This window comes from Haliaeetus albicilla, chromosome 26 (genome assembly GCF_947461875.1).
Source record: "Haliaeetus albicilla chromosome 26, bHalAlb1.1, whole genome shotgun sequence".
In the NCBI taxonomy this organism is placed as follows: domain Eukaryota; kingdom Metazoa; phylum Chordata; class Aves; order Accipitriformes; family Accipitridae; genus Haliaeetus; species Haliaeetus albicilla.
The window spans coordinates 17,745,502-17,760,397 of record NC_091508.1 but is presented as its reverse complement, the minus strand read 5'-3'; the positions used below and the strand labels follow the sequence as shown (position 1 = coordinate 17,760,397).

At 37.2% G+C, this 14,896-nt stretch overlaps 1 protein-coding gene across 1 annotated transcript in view; it reads left to right on the top strand.

Moving 5' to 3' along the window:
- The window catches only part of MED27 (mediator complex subunit 27), a 96,015-nt gene that overhangs the window by 55,091 nt on the left and 26,028 nt on the right, over positions 1-14,896 (top strand). The window contains exon 4 of the mRNA XM_069770763.1: positions 11,384-11,477. Within this exon, the coding sequence (XP_069626864.1) occupies positions 11,384-11,477 (94 nt within the window). The remainder of the gene's footprint in view (positions 1-11,383; positions 11,478-14,896) is intronic.

Below are 14,896 nucleotides of genomic sequence, written 5' to 3'. Positions count from 1 at the left end.
CTATGAGAAATCTTTTATTGTCCCTTCTGTAGCAGACCTTTTGAGATGCCGTCTGGCAGAGTCCAAGTTCTCGCTTGTGACCATGTACAGTCTCATCCGGTGGTGGATTATTTCACGCCACTCATTCACATTACAGCAGGCAGTCTTTCTTTCTTTTCTTTTCTTTTCTTTTTTTTTTAATTAAGGACTGTGAACACGTAGAGACTTTTTTTAATCTGTAAATTTGTACCTATTTATTATTAGAAATTATCTGACAATTTGTAATTTCTTTGGGTAATCAACTTGACATTTCTTAAAGCAACTTGCTTTTTACAAGTTTTGAGCTCGATATTCATGAAGTGGATGCTCAGAATTAGGGAAACGTATCTAGGAAAACAGCTAGGCAGTGTTAATAATCATGTTTGTATTTACCTAAGGAGATCTCAAATTCTTGTTTTCCACTTAAGCAGTTTTCTCTGTTAGTATACTTACATAAACAGAATTGTATTATTTTTTAATAGGCTGAACATTTCTCCCTGGTAGCACTAGACACAGTAGTTCTAAAAGGGTTATTCTACTTTAGATATATTTGTCATAAAAGCTGGTTTGTGTTTTATTTTTTAGGGAAGCTCTGCAGGTAATGTAAATTGATGCAGGTACAAGAATATACTTACAAACAGAACTGTATTTGCTTACCATAGTACTACTTTGGCTTTAAACTCTGCTCTGCCTGTCCCATGCAGTGGAGGAACACAGGCACAGCAGAAACTCCAGTGTTTAAAAAGCCACAGTGAACATAAAACCTGTCTGATCTCTGCTGTGGTTGCACACTGATTCTTGTGTGCAAGGGGAAGTAACATCAAATGAGGGGGAACCTGATTACAGGAGTGGGAAAATGGCCAAAAAGGTGCAGTGAATTTCTGCAGTCACTGCTGAGGTGTCTGGACTGAGTTTGGCAAGCCCAAGAGTAACTGCCATGATAAGCCTTTTCTTTTAACCAGCTCTGTTGTTTAAAGAGAAAATTTTTTTCAGAGAATTTGCTTAAGGGAATTAGCCCTCCTCCCCCACACTGACTTTCAGTGGAAGCCATGTAATTAATTTCCATGAGCCCTATAAAAAATCCCAATGTAAGGAACAGCTTGTCATGTTGCAGGAAGAAGTGGTGAAAGTGTATTTTTTAGAAAATAATATTTTGAAGGGCTTCTCTCTCCAAACTCTTTGTACTGGGAGAGTCTTAAGTTTATAAATGCCTAATTGTACTTGTTATGTGCAGTTTTTTGTATGGGAGTGTAAAGATGACCTTGAAGGAGTCTTTGATAAACCTTTGAGTTTTAAGATAGATCTTTTATCTCTGTAGTATCACAGGCAGATCGAAATACTTGGTCAGAGCATAATCCTGAAGAGAAGAAATCAGGACTAATTATGTAATTCCCTCAAGAAGACTTAAAGTAGGTGATCACAAAAGTTGAAATGGGTATTTGGTAAAAGTTTGTATAATAAATTGCACTGGGCTGTACAAGCAATCATTTGTTACAATATCTCATCTTTTCTCATTTTTCTTCACCCTTACTTCCCTCTTAATTACAGAAGAACAAATTGATCTGAAGTGTCCTTAAAGGCTGATATCAAGTATCCTAAGTACCCTTAGAACTGGTGCTATTAAGACTTGTCTCTTTTTACCATAGTTTATCATTTTAATAAAGCACTAGATGTTGAAGTGGATGCTCTTCTTGAGTGGGGGCTTGAAGTCTATCGGCAAGGCCTAAAATTTGAGTCTGTGTATTCCAACATCTTGTTCTATAAGAATAACATAATTCTAAAGGAAGAAATTAGAAATATAATAATACATCACTGTGAGGACTTGAATGAAATGACAGAAGCTATATTTTTAATGCCTTCATGGCTATGATGAAGGTTTTTTTGGTTGTGCTCTTTCTGTTGCCTAATTTGCTCCTTCAGGCACTTCTGTCATTACCTAAGTATGCTTAGGTGTTTGCATGGTTACAAACTTTAGAGATCTACTTGCAAAATACAGCAAGAGTCTGGTACAGATTCTTAAGGTAATAGGTAGCACTATATCTTAGCTTGTATCTGTAGGAATTAAACCATTTTGCATAAAAGTTGAGTATCTTCATCCCAGTAGCTTCTAACAGGTCGTGAAACATTAGATACGATAGTCAATAACTGTACAACACAACGCACCCTACATGCATTAAATAATGAAGGCTTAAGCTCTGATACGCATGCTGGTGCCTGCATTAAATGCAGGCATGGCAGAGACAATAATCTATTGTGTTTTTAGCTGAAGTTAAACATATGGAAGGATGAGAAATTCCAGCAAGAGAGGTTTTCAGAGTACTGAGCCGTTGAAAATTTAGCGAATATTTTAAAACCACATGATACTGCCTGCAAATCATCAGAGTGTGATTTAAGTAGGGGACACTTATTTAAAAGCAGAAAATGTCAGGGCTTTGGTAACTTAACTGGTACAAACAAAACCTGTCTTATGAAATAGTTTGCTCTGCTCTCCTGTTCTGCTATGTCAGCCATTCTCCAGAGGGTTATATCCTTAATCCTGCCTTCCTCCCATCCTCTGGAATTTGTGTTGCCTTCATTAAGTTCTGGGACTTGATGTGCCTAACATAAATGATCACTAAGATCTCTTCCTTCCAGCAGTGCTTGCCATATGGTCAAGCATAGTGTATAAAAAGGTCTAACTGTGCACAACATACTATGTTTCCTATTCATCAATCTCTCCACCCAAAGGTAAAATCTCGCTGCTTTTGATAGGTATAGAATACATAATAGGTATCATGCATCATCTGTTGCTTTTTATAAAAGGAGGTAAGTACTGTAATTTCTGCTCTGTTGAGGGAGAAATAAAGCACAAAGAAAGAAAGTGAGAAGACTTTGCTATTGAATTAATTCTTCAGTAGCAGAGCTGAAAATAACGTGTTATAAAATACTGAATTCTAGCTTTAGAAGGCTGCATTTGGGAATGACACTGTGGAGCGAGTGATGTGCAGTATCGGGATCCCATCAAGTGGTCAGTCCACACAATGGGACCTTTCCCATCTGCAGGGAGCTCCATTTAGTTTGTTTGGGAATTTGGCTGGGCAGGTGGGCTGAAAACCAGCCCAGCCCATTGTCTTTTCTGGAGGCAGAACTGAACTTGATGCGTTATTTTGAGGCCTTTGGCAAAGCCCTGTCTGGTGTTTACTGAACATCAGCATGTCACAGTTGAATCCTCTCTCCATTGCTGTGTGATTGACTAGTGAGTGCAGGAGAGATGGTTTCACCTTACAGTGCAGACCCAAGCAACCTCAGGTGAACTCTGCTGAACCACCAGTAGTGGAGAGGGTGGGGGACAACTGTGTAGTTTGTGCAAACCGGTGTTTGGGTTTTTGTTGATTGTTGGTTTGGTTTGGGTTTGGTGGTGGTTTTTTTTTTTTTTAAAGGCTGGCTGGATCTCTTGGCTTGAGTTTCTCCTGAGGACTTTTGGCACAGCTTTACTGTATGGAAGCATGCATGTGCATGTGCAAATTTAGGCTAACAGGTGGGGCACAAATTGCTTGACAAGTTAGGAGTAATTCAAGGACCATCTTTGTAGATAAACACTGATGTAATAATCTGATTCTCATCCAGGCCCCTGAAAATTACTGTTGTTAGCATTTATTGTTAGGCTGTGGAGCACCATCTAGTTTCATGAAGAAGTGGAAATATAAACAATATATATGTGCTGTGAAGTATTGCTTCTGAAATTCTATTACTACTGATGCTGCATAGATAGGGAGGGCTGTTTTTCCTCTCGAGGTATGTATAAAGGAGTTAATGTTTTCCATAAAGCACAGACTAGTAACAGGCTCAGGCAAGATCCTGGTGATGACTGTAAAGTAGATGCATGCTTGTTTTGTTAACCAGCTTTCACACATTCTAATATCCATATTCCTCTCTTGATTACTGCTGTGAATTAAAGGCATTTTGAAGAACATTCCACATAAGTACAAAGAAGACTATTTCAACAGTGTAATAAAATATCTATAGGAATTTGACTGCAAGGTCTCTATTTGTAACTTAAAGTTTTCCTTATTCAAGTTACACTTTTTAAGGTGGTGCACTGGAATTCGATATTGTAAACAGATGTCTTTTTGCTCTGTCTTAAAAAACAAACTATGCACTGACAACATGTGTTTTCAGAGTGCATTAAAGAGGTGTTCATATTTAATGTAAATGTGCAGATGTCTGGAGACTTTGATTCAGGGGCAGGTTTGCATTTCATAAGCATTCAGCATGAGAACCTGCGTGCATTTGTAGCATTGCTGTCAGCTCATACCTTTGAGAACATTCCTTGCAGGTTTACACCATGTTGCTTATCAGTAGGCTCACAGCAGCACTGAAGAATTCAGAATTGTGTTTGTTGTATAAACAATACAGTGTAAGTAACACATTTTACCATAAACCAATATTTTACTATTGTAATAGAACGACCCCAGTGTACAGCATTCCTGGCCCACAGTGCATGGTCCCAGCAGGAATTTTGCTGGCACACAATGTGTGCAGCCACACAGGGAGCTGAATCATGAAACCATTTTAGATTTAAACTAATACATTCTTCTTCTGCCTTTTTTTTTTTTTTTTTTTAAAAGACAGATCAGTTGTGTGATCCAGCTCTTCCAGCACAGCACAGTTGAGACAGTTGAGGGGGCTGTATGCTGCAGCGTGCGGGAGGGGATGTGTCAGTGCCTTCTGTCAGTATTGGTGCTGGAGACTGAAAATTGTTGAATCACAGCCTCAGGTTTCTGAATGTCTCTGTAAATCCAACCCTTAAACACTCTGTCTTGGCTTCTAGAGAACTGTCCAAACGACTTTACATGCATCCTTAAGTGCTGTACCAGGTTTGGCCTTTTGTGAGTGAGAAGTGCAGATGGTTAAGTGTTTGATACAGCTATATGTGCATATGCTTTTGAAGCAGACCACCCTGTGTTTATATGTAAACACTTCTAGACTATTTAGGCACATAACTTAATCTTCTGCATCCACTCAATAATAAAACGTCTATGACCGAAATAACATCCGTAGCAAAGTTGAAAACAAGCTAACCTGCAAGAATAAATGGAAATCTGCCTTCTTTTAGGTTTGGAGTTGAATATTTCAGTGCTTTCAGATGCATGTTGTCTCACTTCTCCTCTGCAAGGTGGAGCAGATTTGTCCCTTAGGACCTTTGTCCGAGTTATCTTAGCAAGTTTGTTCCATACAGTCCACACATTCTGGCCTACTTCTTCCCACACCTGTGGATTCATGTTACCAAGACGCTCCAGTGCTGAAACTCCCTCGTGCTGATCATATATTGTAGCCCCAAGACTGAAGGACCGTGTATAACTCGAGAGACTCAGGTTTGCCTCTTCTGCCCTCAACTTACCTCATGGTAGTTGAAGTCAGTTATATGAAAGAGGTAACGTTTTTCCTTTATAACGTATCATGAATAAAGATTGCACAGCAGGAATGGAGGCATTGAAGGAGTAGCAGACACCGAATTAGTGTGCAGATGAGTAGGGAACAGAAGGAAACAAGACGAGCCAGGAGGAGCCTGGCTGGAGTTTTCCACCAACAGAAACTTGGAAATTGGGTGAGAAGAGAGAGGAAACCGTGGAAGCAGTTTGTTCAGAAAGGACAAGAGGACAGTGTTAACGACTATAAGAGAAGACAGCCTGGCAAGGAAGCTTATAGCTGGAGGAGAAGTTGGTCAAAACAAGCAAGTCATTTTAGCACTGGAGCCAGGAAACATGAGCATTTTTATAGAGGTTCTACAGAAGAAAAGAGCAAGAGCCTGAATTAACAATAAAAAACCAAAACAACAAAACGTGTGGAATTTGGGGAAAGAGGCAGAGACTTCCAGGATTGATGTACAGATGTCATGGATTGTGCCAGTTGTCTAATTTAGTCTTGAGACTTGAAGTCGCTTTCTCAGCGTGAGAGTTGTTGAATTTCTTTTCACACTCTTCATTGCCTATCCAAGCAGGAAGTGTCATCTCACAAAAGCTGGCAGAAGTCACTGTTTTAATAACTATTGTTAATTGATGCTTCTGAAAAGTCTTCTATCAACTTGAATTTGCTACCTGCAGAGACTTGCTCAGCAGGTAGCTGAATCAAATTATAACTTTAATTCATTGATTAGTAAATCAGACTAGAACTGTGACTACGTTGTATGTTTTAAAATACAGTATTTCTCTAATCAGGTTACCTGAAAACTATTTAGTCTCTTTGTAAAATCTCTAATTTATAAAATCCCGGGGCTGCTAAAAGCTTTAAGCTATGTATTGAGTCTAGTTCTGCAAAAAATAGCTGTTCGTAGGTCTTAGTAGAGTGCAGGCAAGCTCTTTGCACTGATGCCTTCATTAGCAAACACTACATATGCTAGCAAGAGTCTGCAGGGCCAGCCCATGCTTCTGAAATATCAGACATGTGAAAAGAAATTAGCTGTGTTGAAAATAGTAACTGAAAGCCAAATAAAAAAAATCTGGGAGCCAGTAAATACTGTGCTAGTAAGTGAGAGAATGTGTGGAGAGTTTCCCCTATTGCTGTCCAGAATATCATGAATCCAGATTCAACAGAGTCATAGAGTTTCTCTTCGTCTCATATGTGGTGTTTTCTACTGAGTGTATAGGAAAGTTTATGCTATTTTATATTACAAATGTGAATTGTTTTTCCCTCTCTTTTTTTCTGTCTCCCTAATATCATTTAGCAAAATTTTCTTTCTTCCAAAAGACCTCCTCAGAAAATTATTATTAATACCTATATTTCTAATCTTTAAATTGTTGTATTGAGTGGAAAAAATGAACAGCATGCAAGTTAAACACTGTGTGGGATAAATGCTATTTAAATCTTGTCTAAGCTGTTAAACATCACACTAACATTGGATTGCTGGATCTAATCCAGTAAAAATAAAAAAAAAGTAAAAAAAAAAAAAAAGGTCACATTAGAGAACTAAGCCATCTGTCCAGTGTGGAATTGAAAGGCATTTATAATGAATTACTTTTCTATATTACTGTCTTTTGGGGGGCCTTTGTGTGAATCAAAGAGATGTTACAAGACCGTTTATCTACAGAGATGGTTCCTGAATTATTTCTACCTTGTCAACCTGATGTTTTAGTATGAAACTTCTCGTTTAGCATTTTGCATAACTAATTAGTACCTTATAAACAGTATTTTCTAACTGACTTCAAAAGTGTCTTCTGTCTGTTCCGGGCATTGTTCATCTAATACGGACGAAAGGATTTATGTATACGCTTATTGGCAAAATGGCAGAGAGATTTTTCAAAGAATATCTCTGTTGCTTTATTCTAGTGTTGATTTTTCTGCATGTTCATAGAAAGACTTCATTTGGAGTGTAACATTTCAAATTAATTTTAGTCTTTGCTAATGTTCAGGAAGTAGGTTGTTGTGTTTTGACTTTCCCAGTATTAATATAGCATGTTTGTAGAAAAAAGTATTCTACTACATTAAAACGAAGATAAGGATTTATAGTGTTGACAGCTTTGGAGAGCATCTGATGTCAGGTCTGATTTTACTGGCTAGTTCTGTTACACATTCAGATGCATACCCCTGAATGAGACTATTACCATTTTTTAAAATAAAGATTTTCTGTCAAAAATATAATTTTAAAACCTCCTTAAAAATCATGAATCTGTGTCATGAAGGAGAGAAGGAAGAAGAAAAAATGGGAGAGGGAAGTTGGTAAAAACCTGCTATTAAAGCTTCTTTAAAAATCCTCCCTCTAACCAGTAAAATTACATTAGCAAAATTGCTTTAGTATTTGATATGATTTAATGATCGGAAGTCCTGTTGGTCAAGTCTGTTGTTCTTTTGTGACTAGGATGCGTGTGGATCTGAGTTAGGACACAGGTATTGATGAGGTTACTTGAAGCTTTTTTGAATAGAATGGGACCAACTTAGGATGTTGCAATTATAAGGTGTTAATGTATTGTCTTTTGAGGCCTAGAAGAATGAGTAAGAAGAAATTCTGCCTATAAAGAGTTTAAATACCATGCTGTAATTGAATATGGGGATTACTGGGTATGATCTTTTGCAGTCATTTGCGCTCTCTTCAGACATTATTGAGCATCCTTTGTGTGATAGAGAAGCTATGGGGAGGGAGTCTGCCTAGATGCTATTCAACTCTTTGTAGGTGGAACAACACCTGTTCTAGGACAAGAGGAGAAGCTACTACCTTATAATTTCAGCTTGTATTTAATTCTGAGAATTCCATGAATTTTTTTTCTTAAGATTAAGATATGCCAAATGTTTGAGCACATCTATTTCCATTTGCTTTTCCCTGCTTTGTGTTATTTCTTCTGGGTTTGTAAAGGCTTGTTCCAACCAGCATCTTTTGTAAGTAGGAGAAAACTGAGATATGGTAGTATGTTAAAAGTTAGAAGTGCTTATTGGCAGAGTAAAATTAGACTTTTCTCCATCCTTAAGTGCTACGCGGCTCTGAGACTGTGTAAGAGGTTCTGTAACATAAATAGAACTATCATATTTTTGAGCTAAAACCGATTGGACAGAGGTGTGTAAATTGCAACTCTGCTTAATTTGGCATTAAATTAATGTATTTCAGTTCTGCAAAATAAGTTCCAGACAGCAGCTTTTTCTCTGACCCTCTTTCCAGACAGCCTCAGGAGTGCACTTTATCTTGTCTTTATCATATGTTCTTCAGTTTTCTCTGAAGTCGTCACCAGTTACACTTTTACATTACTTTGCTGCATCTGATTTATCATATCCATCCCTTTCGCAAGATGTTTTACCAGATGTCCTTTCTGAAGGGCACATCTATAGAAGAATTTTGCTTTAGATTAGGTTGTTTGTCATTTTATATTTGAGGCCGCTGTGTAGTCAGGCTAATTTAGTAATTATATATGCATCTTTGAAGAATCCTTCTGTTCTGATGAATCCTCAGGAAACCCTGATGTCTACTTGAAAAAGGCAAAGGGGCAAAACAATGATATGTACATCAATGCTGTTTTATCTTACTGGTCTTGGATTTTCTCTGACATCCTCTTGACTGAGAAGAAAGGAAAAGGCTACCTGTGTGGATGGTCGTGAGAGGGTTGCTGAGCCTTGCCAAAGTAAAACGTCGTATTTCCTTAAGTGAGTGGTTTTAATTTTCTCTTTTTTGTCAACTGACCTATGAAGAGTGGTACAAAATTAACAGGTTTCTAAGCCCAAAGTGTTTGGAAACTCATCTTTAAGTTATTTCAGAAGCTGCTTAATACAAATAAGAAGATTTCTCTTTTGCTGTACGTGTGATTTCACTTAAAGGGAAAGACTCTGCACAAGCTCCCTGTGAATTCCCTGTTCTGCCTTATACTGCTCAGGTAGTACAAGGTGACAGTTAGGTTTGAGTCAAGTTTTAAGGCACGTGGTCAAGACAAGTTTTACATTTAAAAAGTCATTGTATCTAAAAAAAGGTTTGAAGAACTGATTGCCTCCAACATTTTCCAAGGGTAAATGTACATGTCCGCTGGGATTTCTTAGAAGGACCTAAGCAGATTAAATGCCCAAGTCCAACTGTTGTTTATATGATTTAAAATTACTTGAATTTTCCTTCCTTAATGCATATGGACTGTGTCACTGTCTTGTTTTATGCAACTTCATATTTTGTTTGGTTTTAACTTCTTATTGCCCAAAGCTTGAAAAATTAGAAAAGTTATGCAATAATCTTCATGGTAGTGTGCAAGGCTATAAGACACGTTCCTAACCACATAGTAATCAAGAAACACAAAATCTCTCCTTGCCTGTTTCACAATCAGTCATCTCTATTCACACACAAGCGATAGCTGAATTTGTTTGCAGAGCCTGGAGTAATTGCATTTACGAAACAGTATAAACTCTCATGCTATATAAAAAAAGTATGGGATTCAGTAATATTTAAAATTAGTTAGGTGCGTAGTGTCGATGTGTAGCTTACTCATCCTGAAGCACTGTCTTATGCGTCTCTTCTTTCACCATGCTAAGGAAGCTCTTCGCTTATGGATGATTTGACTTTGCTTATCAGCAAGCAAGCTGTTAATGAGTCATTCAAGTGAATGGGAAAACTTTTTTCTGCACGAGAAGTGTGGATTAAGATTTTTATGCAAAATTGTCATAACTAATTCCATTCTTTTGTTACTTTTAAAAGTGGGCTGACTTTACCAGCTGTGTGAGTGTAGCTTTCTTGATTTTATTTTATGTTTTTCTGATGATTTTTAATCCCTTGCAAAATAGCAATTGGAGCATAGCACCTCATTGGTTTTGGGAGGGGTTTTAGCAACTAACATTTGAACTGAATAACTTTGAAGAGCAAGAATTCAACATTTTTTGCCTTTATTTAAGCAGTTTAAAGGGAAATAATTAGATTTTTCAGTTTTACTTTTATTCTAAACTGGGGCAACAGATTTTTTTCCAAAAATCTTTTTTTTCAGAGCGCTTATGTAGGCTAGCATGAAAACAGTTTTATCAATAAATTCATTCATGGATCTGATCAAGTTGCAGAGTTTGTAGATGCCTATGATAGCAAGACAGCAGTGCCCCTCTCTTCTTCCGTATACTTCAGGAGAACTGAAATTAGTACTGGAGGACAGATAAGCACTCAGATGATATAGACTGTTGCGTAAACTCTGCTGAAGCAAATACTGTGCATTTTAATGCGTCCAGAGGAATGGCTGAAGGATATGAGACGTGCCCATGGGATGGGGCGATGTGTCCTGGGAAGCAAGGTCTCTGAAAGACAGTTTTCATTGTTAATGGCTGTCAGCTCCTTATACGATACCAGGGAAACAAGACAACTGCATGCTGGCTCACTTTGGCTTGCATAAGCAGAGGGATTATACCCAGCAGAAAGGATGTTACTTCACCTCGCTGTTTGATCACCCTAGAGAAACTCCTGAAATGTACTAGCCAATTTCAGAGTCAGCAGTGCATGAAATAAATTGGAAAGATTCAGAACCACCCCCCTCTAAGAACAGTCAGAAGACTTTGATAAAACCTTTATCTGTTTAGTTTATCAAAGAGAGAGTAAGGAGGTGACATCCTATGAATTCCTATGCTGGAAGAGTAATTTTGACAATGTAGCCTTTGACCTCCTGAGGGAAAAGTATAGAAATATGATGGCAGGAGTTTAAGGCTGACAGATTTGGACTAAAAATTGAGTGCATGTTTTTAAGGGCAGAGTATTTAATTTTCCAAACAACTTGCACAGAGCTTTGGTTTGTTTCCTCTTATCAATAACTTTGAATTATGCTTCAATGCATTTTTGAAGAATATGCAGGTATCAAAGAGAAATTAATTCAGTAAAGTCCTGTGGGCATTTTTAAAAAGGAGTAATAATCCGAGTTTGTGACAAAGAGCGTGTGTGTTAATTCTGTTGTAGATACGTTGACGATGTGATCAATCGGATTGATAGGATGTTCCCTGAAATGTCTATCCAGCTATCCCGGCCAAATGGAACCTCTGCAATGCTTCTGGTAAGTTGGATCATTTAATCCCTTGTGGTGGATATCTTAGCGGATTGAATTACTCTTCCTAAAATGCAGGTTATTAAAGATTTTTTTTTTTTCCGGAAACATAGTGTTCTTCATTTGTCACAGCAATGTAGGATCTTTCTTGCTCTTAGGCAAATGAGTGATAAAAAGAATTTCACCTTTAAACGAAAGATCTATTACTTTTATTGTTAAATGCAATTGTAGAAATATGAGCACAAACTCAAATATTCACTGTGGTTTTCAGCAGTCTTGGCAGTGAGTGAGTCTTAATCATGATAATTAAGAAGAGTGGTGGGTGGAAGAAAAGAAGGAGGAAACCAATATGATTTAAATTTGTTCAGATTGTTCTTGGGTCAGTGAATTTCTGTTATACGATGAAGTCAGGAATTTGCCTTTGAAGTAAATGAGCAGTAAAGGCTGGATTAGAGATAAACAAGTCCAATACATTCGACTTACTTCTGCCTGACCAAGCGGGATTTCATTCCAGAAGAACCTATTGTTCACATCAATTTTCACAGGCAGCTGTTGCGCTTATAGTGAGAGAATTTAAAGCTTTTACTCTAAGACAGCAACGTGGAAGTGGAGTCTGTAGTGTGGCAGTTGGATGCTGATTTTCCTCTAGTAGGGTGAAAGGCAAATTTTAAATAAATCTAGAAAATATAATATATACATAGCTGAAGAACTGAGACCAGATCAGTCTTTTCCATCTCAGATTTCTCATGCCACTTCCTCTTATTTTTTCTGGTCTCACATAGGCTATTACAAAAGGCTTGGGTATAGTGTACATGTGAGTATATTTCTTGTTTCCAAGCAAACAGTAAAATGAATCTGAAAATCAGATATTTTGTCAAAACAGAATTATTGAGTCAATACAAGTCAATGTTAGGATTGCTCCTTAGATTTTTATATTGATTTTAAAGTTTGTTGACTTTAAAACACTGTCATGGTTAGATTTTTGCCTGTATTTTTCAAAGGTTCTGTTAATTTCTCTATAGTAAGTATAGCTGTGATTATGTTTAGTTTTAATTAATCAACTGTCTAACATCCCATTATTAACTTTCTTTGAACAGCCCCAAATTTGCAAGAGATTAACTGAGTCAGAGGTTAAAATAAACAGCTGGCATTAAAACATTTAATCTGCAATTGTTGGATTCACAAAGTGGAACAATATATTCCAGAAAAGAATTGAATTCATCAGTGCAGTCTTAAGAAGCTAAAAGTCTTGGAAGCTTTTGCATTTCCTCTTAAGCTGACTTTATATTTAACTATTTTGCTATAGAAAAATGTCTGGTATTACTTCCTTACTTTGAAACCCTTTCCATTCTTTTAGAGCCCCTTTGCATATAGTAAGTACCTTCCACTTCTGATGGCTTTTTGAGGTCAGAAAATAGATGATGCTTTTTAAGATTCAGGCACAATTAGGAAATTAGGTAAATTATCTTGGATGTGACTGGTAAGAAATAAGGTAGGGTGGAAGAGTGGTGACTAAAAGAAGCCCCTTTTACAGGCCGTAGTACTTTCATGAATTCCACATTGCAGTTGCTCTCTAAATCAAGGACATTATTGTTGCTACAAGATAGCAGCCCTGTATTGAACCAGTGGTATGCATATTTTCCTTGGATCGGAGATCAAAAAGATTGTTTTTAAAGTATTTTTGTATGTGATCGTGTGATGGGTTTATCATTTTTTCTTTTAGGCAGGTTTTCCCTCTTTCCCATCTGTCTCAGTTGATGTTGCCAATATGGCACTTTCCATCTGGCCCTGACTGCTACAAAAGCTTTTGCTGTTTTCAGCCACAAATCATTCAGTGAAAGGTGCTGCAGGATGGGCAGTGTGAAGAGCACCTCCCCCAGAAGAAAGGAGGTTTCTTCAGTACTTGTGATTTCTCACTGTGAACTTATCCCAAGTTAGATCTGGAGTTGCTCCCTTGCAGCAGCATGGTTTACCACAATACCAAAGGATTCAGATAATGCTTATTTTATTTAAAAATATTTCACAACCATACTGTTTGCCCAGAGTTAATTAACTAACTGTATAATCTCAACCACTTTCATGCTTGGACTGTTCGTATCATACCTGCCATTGCTTATGAACGTCTTTGATGCAGAGGTCTAGTTGTTATATTAAAACATCTTTAAACACAGTCATTCAACTTACCAGAAAAAAAACACGTATTCATCTTCAGAGGCTCTGGTGAGCACTATACGTATTTTAAGAATGTGCAGATGATTGGAAAGAGATGGGGAAGAAGGGGAAGTGAGTGCCTGTGAGATTCTTTGAAAGTTCAGAATAGCTGGAGATTTTGCCAAACAAATCATCTTTAGGAAAAAGACCTAATACAGAAAGTTTCAGGCCCAGACTCTACAACTTCATGTGCACATGGAAATCAATTTATGTCCTTAGCTGTAGAGGTGGGACTTTCACGGTCTAAGATTCACCTGGTGTTTCAAGAGGAATAATTAGCAGCCCTGTGAGCCTGCGGGTCAAACTCTTCTGGTGAGTAACCTTTGTGTTAAGCTGGATTCTCCCTAACCAGGGTACCGCTTTCACAGAAACTGAGAACTTCAAGCAGAAAGAAAAACAAACTATTCCTGTGAGCATGAATGCTGCGTCTTGAAAGGTTGCTACCTCCTAGTCCTTTGAGGTTACTGCTTCCTCCAGACAACAAGGAGGTTTTTTTATGCTTTAGATTTATACACAGCAATTGCACCTCATTAGTCTGGATTTATGCTACACAGACCAAATACATAAATAATTGAAACCTTTCAGAGCTGTGTGAAATCCTCAACTGATTTTAAAAGCAGTTTATCATGGCATTTCAAGATACTGTTTAATCCCAATCTTCACTAGTGATTTTTCAATTAATCTTTTAATCGTACTATGCGTAAAAAAGACTAAACATAGAATTATATCAGCTTTAATAACAGTGTTATGCAAAATTAATTTCCAGCAGTAGCAGAGGGAACTGCAGACTCCTTAAGGTTTTTGTGAGATTTTGTTGGTCAAATGCCAGGAATTGTACATCGATAAACCTCATCTTGTATGTTAAGAAAACATGAACTGATTTTCATTAATGAAAAATACCTAGATTTTTGCCTTTTTTTTTGAATGATCAGTTGTATTCCTAGATATATATTATTTTTTCTAATAAAATAATTTGGTGGTGTGATTATTTTATGATTCTTTCACACACCTTGTTTCTGTTATCAAAATTCAGAATATTTTTGTGTATGTGGAACAATTGCTGTGTACAATTAATTTATTCATTAATATCAGAAATAATTTAAAAAACAGTAAACATGAGCCCCACTTTTCCAGTTGACAAATATGACTTCCCTTAGGGTCATGTACCTAGCTAGTCCTAGTCAGGTGTAGAAACTTATTTTCTTGTCTTCATCTGG